The sequence below is a fragment of the Miniopterus natalensis genome, chromosome 13 (assembly GCF_054644295.1).
Source record: "Miniopterus natalensis isolate mMinNat1 chromosome 13, mMinNat1.hap1, whole genome shotgun sequence".
NCBI lineage: Eukaryota > Metazoa > Chordata > Mammalia > Chiroptera > Miniopteridae > Miniopterus > Miniopterus natalensis.
The window spans coordinates 12,830,914-12,845,205 of NC_142093.1; the positions used below are offsets into that span (position 1 = coordinate 12,830,914).

A 14,292-nucleotide genomic window follows, 5' to 3' on the forward strand; every position below is an offset into this window, starting at 1 on the left:
GGCCACAGTCAGCTTTATGGACCATATATTTCCCTGCTGCCCACAGGGGGAGGAGAACAGGGAAGAGGGTTAGCAAGAGCTTCTGTTCTTCAGCTTCCTCGGAGACTGGTTTCAGGGGAAGTGCTCAGCTCTGAGTGACCGTTGCAGGCTATGGGGACAGCGCTCAGCAGCCCCGCCCGGCTATGGGAGGCGGCAGGGTTATGCTCCGCACAGGAGGGAAGGCGCTCTCTCCTGGGACCCACTGCTCTGTGTCCCTCCTCTCTCAGCCTTCCTGGCAGTGGCAGGTTAACAAAGAGGCCCTGACGCTTCCTGGTGGTGACAGTACCTTGGTGAATTATTACTCATTTCCCCCTGATTCTCTGTGCATTTCACAGGGAGGCAGAATTATAAATTAAAACGGGCTGTCACTGACTTGGAGCATCTCTTCCCATTTATACCCCCCTGAAGAAATCATTTCCCCCAAGCCCTGCATGTTCCTCTGATTAAAAATCCAAAAGCTAAGGAGATCTTTCTGTTTTATTTTTTATGCCCCCCTCAAGGGATCCCACATCCACTTCTTTTGCAAAAACTAACTGGTGACCTTCCTTGAAGTGTCCTCTACAAGCGTGTTTTAACTAGGAACTACAATGGAAGATTCTAGCAGGTGATGGGCTCCTGTTAGGAGGAGGCAGGGCTGAGCTGGGGCCTGCTTGGCATATCACTCTCTTACCCTTTCAGGAGGTGAGGCAGAGATCTTGACTCACGGGTGCTGATACCTCAACAGCCTTGGAATAGGACACCTGGGCTCTAGTCCCTGCCCTCCCCCCTTCCTACTGTGTGGCCTTAGGCAAGCACTTCCTTCCTCAGAGCCTCAGCTCCTTCATCTGTAAAATGGGGTAATATTAGTGTCCATTTCATAGGACTGTTTTGAGGACGAAATAAAAGAGAGAGTGTGGAAGCATCTGACAGACAGACAGGGTTGAGCACACAACGTTGGGTTTAATGTCAGCTCCTCTTCTGATGACCCCTTCTTTTCTCCTCTCATTCACCCCAGGCACCCGGGCAGTGCTTGGCACATTGTAGGATCTCAATACTTAGCTGCTGAATGAAACGGGAGTGAGTTCAGTTCTCTAACTCCTTGTCACTCGAAATGTGGTCCAGGGACCAGCCACATCCGCATTACCTGTGAAACTCTTAGAAGTGTGGAATCGCGGCCTCCCCACCTCCGCCCGCATCCCCAGGATTGGGAGCTGCATTTTTAACATTCTCTAGGTGTTTCTAACATCTCAGAAGCACTGCTCTCCCCCACCTTCTTCTTGGGCTGCAGCCAGAAATATTTCATTGGCTGGATGGCAAATCGGGCTGTGTCTGGGTCAATCAATCCCACCACATTTGGCAATTATGACACCTGATTCCGCTCTAAGAGAGACAAATTTGTGGAGTCACAGAGATGTGACCTCAGCAACAGCTGTAGGAACTGCCAAGTATAAACTCCAGGCCAAACGACACCACTTCTTTCCCTTCCTGTGTGACAACTCTGTTAACATTTTTGATAAATATGTGTTATACATTTCCTTGAAAATATAGAGTCATGGGGGAAAACGTTAGAAGAAATACATCAAAATATTATGGTTATCTCTGAATGTCTGAGAGGGAGGATTATGGGCGATAGTTATTTTCTCCCATGTACTTTTCTAGATTTTTCAAATATTTTACAACCAACATGTTTTATTTTATAATAAAGAAACATAAAAAAACCTGTTTTTGCCTGACAGGAAAAGTATCCCTGCCAAACAGATGAGATTATTGAGTACATGGCAAGGAAATGAGTTGCTTGCAAATACCTGGTGAGTCAATGACCCATTCAGGGGGTGAAGTGAGAACATCTCACCCTTTTCTGGGGAGCTACATGCCATGGAGGCCGCTGCTTGACACCCAGGGAACCTTGAAGATACCCTTTGATGGGTAATAGCATCCTGGATATCTCACTTGGATCAGCAACATTTAATTGGAAAGAGGGAAGGAAGATGACTTATGGGTTTGGAGGATGGTGTGAATGGACATGTTCATGGTTGGATGGACAAGGGCAAGGGCAATACCATCACCTCCATTTCAGGTCCCCCACTTATCTCAGACAGAAATATTGCTCAGGGTTGAGTCTGATAACCTGAGTGAAGCTCCAGTATGTGTGGGGAATTCCTTCCAGGGAAAGAGTGGAGTTGAGGCTGAGAGTTGATGGGATATGGCCTACCTTTCCCTTCAAATTCCAACCAGGCAAGGCTTGGTTGACTACCCTGGACCAAGATTGGCCACCCTCATGGGGGTTCCTTAGAAGACTGGATATCCCCAGTAGGTGAACACCTGCTCAGAGAAAACATTCTAATAGGTTCCAGACTGCCTGGGAAGGTCCAGGTGAGACCAAGAGCATTGTCCTAATTGCATTATGGACATCGACACATAACACATCAGTGGGCATCATGTTCCAATTCATATTACAGATGAGGAAATTGAAACCCAGGGGTGGGGATGAATGATCTTACCACCCCATTCCCCACCCCCAGGAAGGAAGTGGCAGAACTCTGCATCTTTCCTGACTCCTTTCTGGTCCCTTCTTCCTGGGTGGATAGGTAGCTAGTGTTGTGCTTGGCACAACCAACTTCTGGAAAGTCACAGAACAAAAGAGCATGGCTTGTAGTGATTCACAGTATGGGCTTTGGAGCCAGACTGAGCCTGAATTGTTGTTCAGCCACTGGCTAACAGTTTGATCATGGACTTCAGGTTCCTTGTCTCTAAGATGGGCTTAATAGCATCACATAGGATTGTTGTGAGAGTGAAATAACTTAGTACATGAAAAGTGTTTGGAGCAGCTCTTAGTACACAGTAAGTGCTCAATAAATGTTAGCCAGTATTATTAATGTCATTATTGTTCTCTTCATGGGGGTGGTTTCCAGAATCAATGTCAGTCAATGTGACAGGGAAGGCAGCAAATATCCCAGAGAGTATGGGGCACACATACAAGAAGAAGGATATTTCCTAAGATTAATGCCAAGATCAGAGTGGCAAAGAGATCGAAATAATCCTCCTTCTGAATTGAACTTATCTTCCTAGCAACCGATTTCTGTAGCAAAGAACTTGACGGGGGTATTCTCCAGTGTGGAGCTGTCATTCTGACAGCTGGTCAGAGCAGCTGCTCAAGTGTGGCTGAAAAGGCCACAGGGCCCCAGGCACCTGCCCTCCGGACTAGAGCCAGGCTGCCCTCAAGCTTGGAGTTGGTCCTGGAAACACGTTAATGGCAAGTCCCAGAACGGTGGGAAAATGCCCCTAGCTCACAGTAATGGGCTGGATCCCGCAGGCTCAATGCTCTAATCATGGCTCTGCTCCCGATGCGCTGTGTGACCTGAACAAATCAATTACCTTCTCTGTGGTTTCATTTTCCCAATTGTAAATCAGGGCCTGCCCTGCCTGACCTGTGTCCCTGCTGGGAAGTGGCTATCAAAAAACTTTAAAAAAGGCAAAAGCACAATCACACAGCTCAGAAGCACTGCTGGAAATACTGGAGAGACAAATAACCAGAGAGACGCACACAGGCCTCTGCCTGGGCCACATGGGCAGCTGGGTTCACATGGTCCACATGCGCAGTGAGAGCTGTGTGAGAAAGGCCAGGAATCAGTGCGGGACAAAGTGCTTACTTGCAACTCTTTATTGAGTTTATCTGAACAACCACAATTTCATAATTATTGGAAAACTTCACTGGAAAGTTTTGCATAAAAGGTAATTTTTCAAGTTGAAAAATGGATTTTTATATTGCTTCATTTAAAAGAGAATAAATAAAACCATTTTCCCCTCAATGGAAAAGCTCTCCTCCAGATGACCTGGGAAACACTGTTAACTTTTTAAAGCTGTTTTGCAGGCCAGTGTCTCGGGGCTGGTATCTAAGGCGTGTGGTGTTTGCTGCTGTGTCTGGGCCCCACAGCACTCAGGTGCACACTGGCTGCATCCTTCCCAAATGCTGTTCTGTTGTTTCCCTTCCTGCCCCATGCTGGAGTTTCAGCACTTTGAGGGCAGGTGCTGTGTTATTCCTCTCTGCTCCAGGATCTAGAATATTTCCTGGCTCACATTATATGTTTTCTGTGTTTGGGTTTCCCTGGAAAAAAAAGTAAAAACCTCTAGAGTGTTTACTTCTTGCCAAATAGCTACTGAGGACACTGTATTGAAGTGGAGTGAGCACTAGGTTGGGAGTCTAACTCTGCTGCTACTTATCAGTGAGACCTCAGCAATTCGTTTTCCTCTATGGAGCCCAAGTTTCCCAACTCACTTATTCATTTTAATCAACAGAGTCAGTTGTGCCAGGAATCACTTGAGATATTGGTACAGGGGACAGTACCACACCCAATCTACCCATAGAGAAGGAGAGAAACATGGAAACTACCCTCATGAAATGAAATGGATATACAATCACTAAGATGGCTAAAATAGAAAGGCAGATAGTAATAAATGTTGGCAAGGATGTGGAGGAATTAGAACCGTTATACATTACTGGTGGGAACGTAAGATAGTGCAGCCACTTTGGAAAAGAGCTTGGCAGTTCCTCAAACTGTTAAATATTGAGTTACTATATGACCCAGCAATTCTACTCCTAGGCATATACCCAAGAGCCATGAAAACATCTGTCCACACAAAAACTTGTACACAAATGTTCATAGCAACATTATTCATAATAGTCCCAAAACGGAAACAACTCAGATGCTCATCAACTGATGAAAGGATAAACAAAATGTGGTATATCTACACAATGAAATATTATGTGGCAATAAAAATACATAAAGGACTGATACAAGCTGAAACATGAGCAGCCCTTGAAAACATGCTAAGTGAAAGAAGCTAATCACAAAAGACCACATAGTGTACAATTCTACTCATATGAAATGTCCAGAATAGGCAATCTATAGAAACAGAAGGTAGATTAGTGGTTGCTTAGGGGTAATGGAGGGGGTGTAGTTGGAGTAAAGTAGGGAAAGACTTCTAAGGGTTTCTTTGTAGAGTGATAAAAATTTTCTAAAACTAGATTGTGGTGATGGCTGCACAACCCTGTGACTATGCTTAAAAAAACACTGAATTGTACACTTTAGTTGGGTGAATTGTATGGTATATGAACTATATCTCAAAAAAAGCAGTTAAAAATAATGGATGTTATGGTGGGTAGAAGAATACACCAAGTTGGGGAGGCCCAACTGTCCTTGGGTCAGGGGGGAGCATGGTCAGAGGAGGTTTCCCAGAAGAATCAAATATTAAGGTGAGTCTTGAACAAGCAGATGTGACTTGGGAAGGAACAGGGCATTCTGGGCAAGGAATACCACACAAGCAAAGCCACAGAAGTGTGAGGGAGCTGAGAAGTTGTTTGATGTGGCTGGAGCTCGGGTGCACGGGAGATTGAGAGGATGAGAGAGGGACAGGTGGTGATGAAAGATAAGGATTGAAAGGTGAGAGAAGTTGGATTTCTAATGTCATGTTGCAGAGCTGGGCTTTAGCCTGAATATTTTCTCTGTGCATGAGGATGTTGAGAGCATAACTTATAAGATCTTGTTGGGTTCTTAGCTTGTATGCTGTTCCTGGGACCACAGATCTTAGCTTTGTCTCTTAAAGACTGTGTAGCTATTGAAAGTTGCCACTGAGAAGAGACACAGATGGCACTGGATATAAGGAAGGTTGTCCAAGTTTGAGTGCATGGGGTGATGGGGGCAGAAGAGGGATATGAGCATGATTAGGGCAAGGTGGGTGGGGTAGCCCCATCTACTCACTGCACAGCTGGCCCTCGTCTTCTCCCTGGGCACAGTCCCGGTGGAAGTCGCAGGCCTGCCCGAGCTGGAGGACTGTCCCATTCCAGCAAGTGAAGGAACTTTGCAAGGCCATCTTGGAGCCCGGGGATGTTCCTGGGGAGCACACAGAGACACATACCCCTGGTCAGTTCCGGTGGCCCTGCTGTTCACATCTCAACGGCCTGACTGAGACACCAGCTTTCCAACCTGGTCACACCCAGGACCAACACCAGGAAGCTGAGAGGAAGTCAAAACCCTAACAACCTCTCGACCCCCTGGGGATCTCATTTTCTAGTGATGGGGAGGGGTAGAGTGGCCGAGGCTTGGTCCATGTCCCCTCAACAGTCTGGGGTCCTTAAACCCTTGGCTTTTGAGCACCAGGTAGACAGCTTTCAGGTGGAGCCTCATCTGCACACAGCTCTAACTTCAAGGTCACATTTGGAGTATCAAGGGGAATATCTGGTCCAGTGTATGTCCCTCATGTTCTTGACCCTAGATTCCACCACTGGAGTGATTCTAGAAACAGGCAGTACACTTGGTTGTAGAACATGAAGACCAGATGCTGACCTTGTCCCTTCTGTCTGGTTCCCAGTCTCTCCATTTACAGAAGGAGGGGTTTTGACTGTATTCCTAAGGTCTGTTCCAGGTCTGAAATTCTGGATAAATCATATTATCCAGTGGAGGAAGGGAGGGAGCAGTGTACAATGAACATGTTAGCAGTTATTTGTTTCTGCATCAAGAACAATGTGTTACGATAATTAATCAACCTGTGACCCAGGGAGCCAGGCTTCAGGGAAGAGAGGCAAACTTCATAACCACCAGGAGAGGGTGACTCTGTTATTTCCACTTCATTCGGGGAAGTTGCCAACTGAGGGTGAAGGGCAGTGGCAGGCAGGGGGCTACTGTGAGGGTGTGTCCCCCCCAGCTGGTGGGCCCTGCCTGCCCAGTGACACTGTCTGTCCTCTATGCCCCTCTTTCACGGTAAAGGTATTTAGGGTAATGAGAATAATTTTTTGCATTTGCTTGGTGATTTTAGTCTTCAAACTATTTTTTTTTATGTCTTATATTGGATCATTATATATACTTGGGACTTTCTTACCCTTGTTCCCAGCCCTAGTAAAGAAAATATAAGCAAAATAAAAATAACAACCCTGTAAAGTCTTCCTCCACTTATGGGACACATGCGAGCTGTGTTGTGTCTCATTCACACCTTATGATTAGGCCTGTCTCTCATTGTGTGTTTTCACAAACACATGCATGTTTCACACACCAATGGCTTGTCGTTCCCTCATCCTAAAAGCATACGCCTATTGTCTACAGTGTGAAACCAGGGTGGAAATAAACAAAAGCAGTGCCCAGAATCTCACCACCCAGAGGTCATCATTCCTAACATCTCCGAAGTGTTTTTGCCTGTTCTTTAAAAGAGTGTATCATTGTGCCCTGCGCCTGTATGCCTTCAAATAATTAAATAACACCACAAGCGTTTCCGAAGATTTCCGAATTCTCCAGAAGAATACCTTTCAATAGCTACGGCTCTGTGTGATACGTGCCGTCGTTTATTTAAACGGTATTCTACGTTTGGATTGTTAGACTGTTTATAAGAACCCTTTGAAGACTGTCTTTGACCATGAACCTTTGCTTGCATTTCAGATTATTTTCGTAGGATAGATTCCCAGAAGTAGAATTACTGAATCGAGGGGTGTGAACATTTCCAAGGCCCTTGGTACATGCCGCCAAATTGTTTTCTAGCAGTTAATCCAATTTACACTCTCACCAGCTGTGTTCACGCATGCGTGCCCCTCTTACACATCCTGGCCAGCCCTGAATAGTATCATGATTTTTATTTTTAACTAAAGGAATTTCCCTGCTGTCTTATTTTGTATTTCCCTGGTAGTCAGTGAGGCTGAGTATTTTTTTACGTGTTGCTAGCTTTATTTCACTTCTATGTTGCCCACTCCCATCTGCCAATTTCTCCATTAGGTTCTTCATGTTTCCATATAGGATTGTGTGAGATTATAATGAGGATCCGGAACTAGTTATGATACGCTCGGCAATTTCTCCCAGTATTTTAGATGTATCATCATTCTGTTTATAGTGTATTTTGATACACAGGAGTTTTAAGTTTGTGCCTAATCTAAACCTATCCATACTTTCCTGGTGATGTCTTTCTTTTTTTCTGCTTAGAGAGCTTGTTCCCGTGGGATTGGTTACGTGTGGGTCGCCCCTCACAGTCTTTGGGCTGCCCTCTCATTTGGGAACATCTCCACCAGCACCTCAAGGTTCAGTAATGGGGACTCAGGCCTCACCACCTCATCTGTGACATTTCTGTGGACTCTCATTGTCCCCTCCATGATCTGTCCTTTCGCTCGGGCTTCCGTCACTCCTTCTTCTCGCATTTAACCTGGTGGACGCTCTGCCTCGTGTAAGAACCAGCTGTTTGTACGCTGCCTTCCCCCCAAGCTCTGAGAGACTGGAAGGGAGGTGTTGGTCTTGCGCTGGAGAGTCTACAACTGTATGTTGCACAGAGAGCTCCCCACCCCAATATTGGGGAATTGGGGATCCTACGTGCTACATGTGCAAAGTTTTATTATACCTGCTTTAGAGTCGAGAAGACAAGGGCTCAGCATGGTTACGTGGTTCGCTGAGGGTGAAAACCCGCATTTCTGACATCTTGTCCTCTAGCTTTGGGCTGTGTCTGTCACAGGTGATGGGTGTCCTCAGGAGGGGATTGTGAGTACAAAGGGCACGAGGTTGGCATCCCTGCCCTTCACCCCAACCTTGACAGAGGAGGGGCCTAGTCCTGGGAGGGGAGTGCTGTTTTCACTCTCTGGATGTCCCAGAGCTTATCCCCCAAACCTCGCCTTTCTCAGCGGAGGCACAGCCCCAGCCCAGAGAAGCTTCTCCCTCAGCCCTACTTCTCCCAGCTCCTCCCCATCTCCTTCCCCTGGCTGGAGACGTCTAGGCTCCCTGGCATCGCTTCCTCCATACCACAGAGGATTTTATGCTTGCAAGAGATTCAATTAGATGTATGGCCGGTACTCTGATCTCCACTGCCAGCCCAGACTCAAAACTAATGAGGCGCAACAAAAAACAACCGCTCTGTCTTCTCGAGTTCTTTTTTTATGGGGCCCATAAATTCCAAGGAAGAAAGTACCCTTGGTGAACGGTTTTAATCAGGGACCTGAGTTTCTTAAAGAGCATCCTCTCTGTGGTTGTGAAATGACTGTTCTGGCTTATGGAGTATGGCAACCCGAGGCTCTGGCTGGTCATAGCCAGCCTCGGGAGCAGCAGATCTTCCTGCTGGCACTTTCTGATACTTTCTACCCACAGGTGCCAGGGATTCCTGGGAACCATTGTAACGTCAAATGCCCCAGTCACAGAAAGCTTAGGGAGATCTGAGATCGAGCCATGCTGGGGAGAGCTGGTGCTTGGGGATCTTTTGTCAGTAAGGGTCTTCTCTGTGGGACTTTATCTATTATCTGTGAAACAGCAGTTCTTTCCAGAATAATGATGTAAGTCACTGGGGGTTGTAAGTTGTCACCATTCCTTACCTTTGTGTAGCATTTTAATAGCTTACGATGTGCCTTTGTAATCCTTCCTTGTTTGAGCCTCATGAAAAACTGGCAGAACAGTAATATTATCCCCTTTCGATTAATCGAAAGATTAATCGAATGGGGATTCGAGAGACTAAATAGTGTACAGAGAAATGCTTTTTTAACAGCCCTTACTACGAGATGCAGCCAGCTACCTGCCAGGTGCTTTGCTTGTGGTCGTACAGCACGTAAACCTCAGGGGAAGGCCCAGAATCTGGCCAGATGACCCAGGTGGAGCTCCTCTCCCAGGCTCAGGTTAGATCCCCTTGGGGAGCAGCACCCTGACTGCCTAAGGGAGTCACTGGGAAGTTAGAAATCCCGATGACCTTCAGGTCCCACCTGGACTAATGAAATCAGTAGAAGGAGAGGTCCTTGGCATTGGTGGTTTGAAAAGCTACCTGAGTGAGTCCCATGGGCATCGGGTTGAGAGCCTCTTCCTTGGAAGGCTGCAAGATCTGCCCCTGAGCACCTATGAGTTTTGAGTGCCTCCTTTACCTCCATGGGTCTCCACTGCCCTCGGTCCAATGAGGGTGGGGCCTCAACTCCAACCTTTAAGACCACCATCCATCTGCAGCCTCTTGATTCTGGAGTCCTGGTCAATGGCCACTGGTGGCTATATGTTTACAAGGTTGATCGATATATTAGTGCCATCTTTATTAATGCTGGCCACTTAACGATCCTCCCATGAAGCCTGCTTCCCTTCCATGCATCTTTACTAAGCCACTCACCCTGCAAGCTTCCCTTGGTTGCCTCGTGTTAGCTTTTCCTGTCTTAGTTATCTGTCATTCGCACCCTGGAACATGTCACTTGAAACAGCATGCCACATTTGTTTCCCCATTTATCTACTCTCCAGTGTAGGAGAAATTAGTTCATATTTGCATCTGAGACACGCGTGGCCCAGGTCAGGTTGCAGGAATCACGGTTCCACACCATGAGTGACTCATTGGGTTCACTCTCAGATAATGATTCCTGTTCCCTGATTGTGTATTTAGAGCAGAAACCCAACATTCTCCCGCCCTTCCTTCCATCGTATCTTGGAGATTCGGGGCTACAAAATCTATACAACTCTCCTTACTCAAATTTCTTTTTAAAGTAAATGTCAAATTTTAGGTCACTTAATTAATTTTTAATTAAGGTGATTTATGTGGCATTAAAAAAAGGCACATTTGTATCAGCTTTTGGGTTGTCTCCGACCTGCTTGCTGTTGCCAATGCCACTCGCTGGAGGGGAAAATTGAGTGCGGCTTCAGTGAGAAGGGGTCTTAGTCTTAAATTAAACACAAGGGGATGTGACTGTGGGAGGAGTCTGCCTGCTAGAGAATGGGGCGGTCGGGCATGGGGCGGGGCCAGGTTCCCACCTAGAAACTTATTGTTTCCCAGAATGAGGGGAATCAGGTACTTGAGGGTAAACAAGGCCAGAGACATGAAAATGGATGGTGACGCGATGAGTAGTCTAATAGCGCGCACAGGCTAACAGCTGTTACTGCTGCTGACGTTAATGGAAGGCCTGCGAACTGTGTAAATTAAGCCTGGCAGAGACCAGTCCTGCTGAGGGCTCCGAGCCTCATAAATTGTGGTGAGGACAGTCTCATTAAGGAACTGGCATCTTGGGTTCCTACTCAAAATGTAAATCGGCGAGGAGAGGGCCTAGCTATGGATGGCTGATGGCAGACCGGGTAAGAGAGCACTGTGCTGAGAATTCAGAGAGCTGGGCCCCTGGGGCCATGAGCCAGTCACTTCTCCTGGGGCTCAGTTTCCGTGTTTGTGGAACTTCACACTCACCGTGGGCTTAGGCTACTGTGTTGGTGGTGTGTCCACAGACTCTCTGCAATGAAGTCACACAGGAACTTGTTAATCGTGCTGCTTCCTGGGCCCCCTGTAGACCTACAGAGTCAGATTATCTGGGGGTGGAACCCTGGAACCAGCATGTTCCATAAGCTCCCTGGGTGACAGTTGGGTACACCAAGGTCTGAGAACCCCTAGTATTAGAGAAATAAGTGGAAGAATTCCAAGCCTCCAGGCCCCGCACACCCTCTCACCAGGACAATTCCCCCGGGCCTGGGGTTATCAGAGTTCCCTTTACTCCTAGGTTCTGTTTCTGTTAGTCTTCCCATGGCCCATGCTACAGGAAGCTTTGTTCATTTTGTACTGATGAGCCCTCTCAGGTGTAGAGACATTAACACTCGGTTCTGGTCCCCTCTTCCACTAGCTAGTGTGTGAACTCGGACAGTTCACGGGATTTTTCTCTTCTGTAAATCAGGGGTGCTATCTCGTTCATAGGATTTTGCTGAGGATCTAATGAAATTGTATACAAAAAACAATATGTGGGGTGCTTATGAGATAATTTCATACAGTATCCCAACAGGTTTGGGAGACTTGACCACGGAGGGTTGGTGAAAGGGATCAGTTAGAGGGTTGGACAGGCCAGATTTTGGGGACAGACGGCGCCTTTGGGAATCCCTCACACCCCATAGTAGAGGTGAGCATCTACAGGGCTAGATCCTATCAACAAAACAATGATAGAAACAAACCCAATAATAATTTGCAACACAATAATAGCTATGAAATATAATAGTTGCAATGATGAGTTTTTAAGATTATTTGTCTCTGAAGTCACCGGGCCACCAGAGTTAGCTCTCTGAGCCCAGCTCCTTTTAGGTTCTAATCCTACCATAAACCTTTGCTGGTTTCCATGGCCTTCCATCCAAATTGGGGCTTTGTGCTCTGGCACAGCCTGTTTCTCCAGCTTAGCTGTGTTCTTTTGCATCTTTAGCTCAACACTATGACTTGCATTTCTTGAACATGGGGCCACTGCCACAGCCTTTGGGTAACCTGACTCCTCTGTCTAGAATCATCTCCATCTGAATAATTCCTCCTGACTCAAGTGTCACTTTCCCCAATGGCTTGTTCTCCCTCCTTTAAGACATGTGACTGGCTCCCTCCGGGTGCTCTGGTAATCACAGCCCACCTTTCACTGTGCGCGCATCTTACCCTGTTGTGTGATGTGTCTGCCTTGCTAGCTTCTGCCATGAGATCCTAAACTCCTTGAGGCAGGTGGTCCATCTTACTTAGTTCATCTCCCAGAGAGTGTCTGGCACAGTGAGCACTAATAAATGCATGGTGAAGGAGTGCAAAATAGATCACCAAGTCTGCGTAGGAGACTGGGGTGAGCTGGGATTTCCTTGCATTCTGGAAATTCCTAATTCCTCTAGCTTACACCGCAGACATTCCACCTGCCTTCCTCTCCCCTCCACCCCAATTAATCTCTGGATTATTGAACAGCCATGTTTAGAGCTTCTTGAAGAGCCTGGCACTGGGGTTAAGGTAGCGAACAGAGGGTAACATGGGTGACCTAGTTCGATTAAGTGGGCCACATGAGTCCTCTCTGGGGAGGTGATATTTGAGGGGATACTGCAGGATATGAGAGTCAGCTATGCGAAGAGGCTGTGGAGAAGCAGGAACTACAGCACTGGGGGAGGGAAACACGCCTATGGTCTAGAAACAGCAAAGGCCAGTGTGGCTCAAGAGGGGCACAGAGGGTCCTAAGGGCTGGGGTAGGTGACTGGGGGTGGGGTAGGGGGCAGAGGTCCAGTTGGGAAGGACCTTGCAGGTTGCAGTAAGGGGTGAGGATTTTGCTTAAGGAGTTTAGATAAGAGACTGAAAACAATTTGATTAGGTTTTTAAAAGGTCATTCTGAGCAATTCAGGGAGAAGGTCCTGGAGAGGGCAGTAGACATGGAAAACCCAGTTTGCAGGCCGCAGCCAAGCAAGCAAGGGAGGGAGGCAGCGGGGCCGGTGACAGTGGAGCTGGAGAGGAGTGAGTGAGGCGAGTTACCAGTTACGTGTGGGAGGTGACACGGGAGGTGACCGGCAGGGCAGATGGCCTGGAGGTGAGGAGGGGGGCGACGCCCAGGCCGGTGCTGGATGAAACCGTGGCTGCCAGGTGACGTGACAGAGCCAGCGAGCGTCGGTTTCAGATCCCGATTCCTGGACAGAGGCAGTTTCCGTATAAATTTACGAGGAAGCACTAAGGTTCCCTCAGGCCATTAGAAGGAAACAGAATGTGTTTCATTTTCGTGGCCGAGCTCTCTGAAGAGAGTGAAAATTTTCTTATTCCCTGGCACCCCCAACAGCCCCTTTATTTTGGCGCACGGCCCTTTTCCCAAGGTTTCCCTATTTGACATTTATCTTCATTGCTTTGCTGGAAAGACGTAGCAATCATTTTATTTTTAATATTATAAATAACCTCAGTGTACAATTTACCATCGGTCTCCCTGAAAAGCAGTGACATAACCATTCTGCACCACAGCTCCCCATAAAATACGCTCTTTCTCCTCTTGTTTTTCCAGTGAACAATGAACAATTCCAATCATACCTCAGAGATTTAATACTGATCACAAACAAATCATAGCTGCGATGGAGGCCGCAGGAGGGGCTATGCGGATCATGCAGGTGGAAGGCTGCTTGGAACGCACAGAGGGGATCAGGGGACATTCAGACCAGAGGAGCAGACAGGAGCACTAATCACACGAGTGGCCTCTCAGGCTCCTCCATTGAAAGGAGCTGGGTGGCTCAGCCCCTCGAAGACAGCTGGGCGGTCGTTTTACCTCCACTGGCTCCATGGTAGCCATGCTGGGAGGTTTGGCTGCTTGCTGAAGAGACAAGGTAGCATTGGGTGCTGATGCAGGAGTCAACCTGTGATGATAATGGCCACCCTCACCATTTATTGAGGGCTTATAATCTTTTAGATGCCATTTTAAAGGCTTTATATGCATTAGTTTATTTAGACCTTATAGCAACTCTATGAAATAGTTGTTACTATTTCTATTTCACTGAGAAGGAAACTAGGATCCAAGGGTTTGTAAAGACATTCCCAAGGTCCTAGAGGCAGAATTCTATGTCTACC

General features: G+C 47.1%; 1 protein-coding gene across 1 annotated transcript in view; it reads right to left on the reverse strand.

The window, feature by feature from the left end:
* Positions 1-14,292, reverse strand: part of ALK (ALK receptor tyrosine kinase) — a 511,088-nt gene that overhangs the window by 85,661 nt on the left and 411,135 nt on the right. Inside the window, exon 6 of the mRNA XM_087823828.1 lies at positions 5,778-5,909. Within this exon, the coding sequence (XP_087679954.1) occupies positions 5,778-5,909 (132 nt within the window). The remainder of the gene's footprint in view (positions 1-5,777; positions 5,910-14,292) is intronic.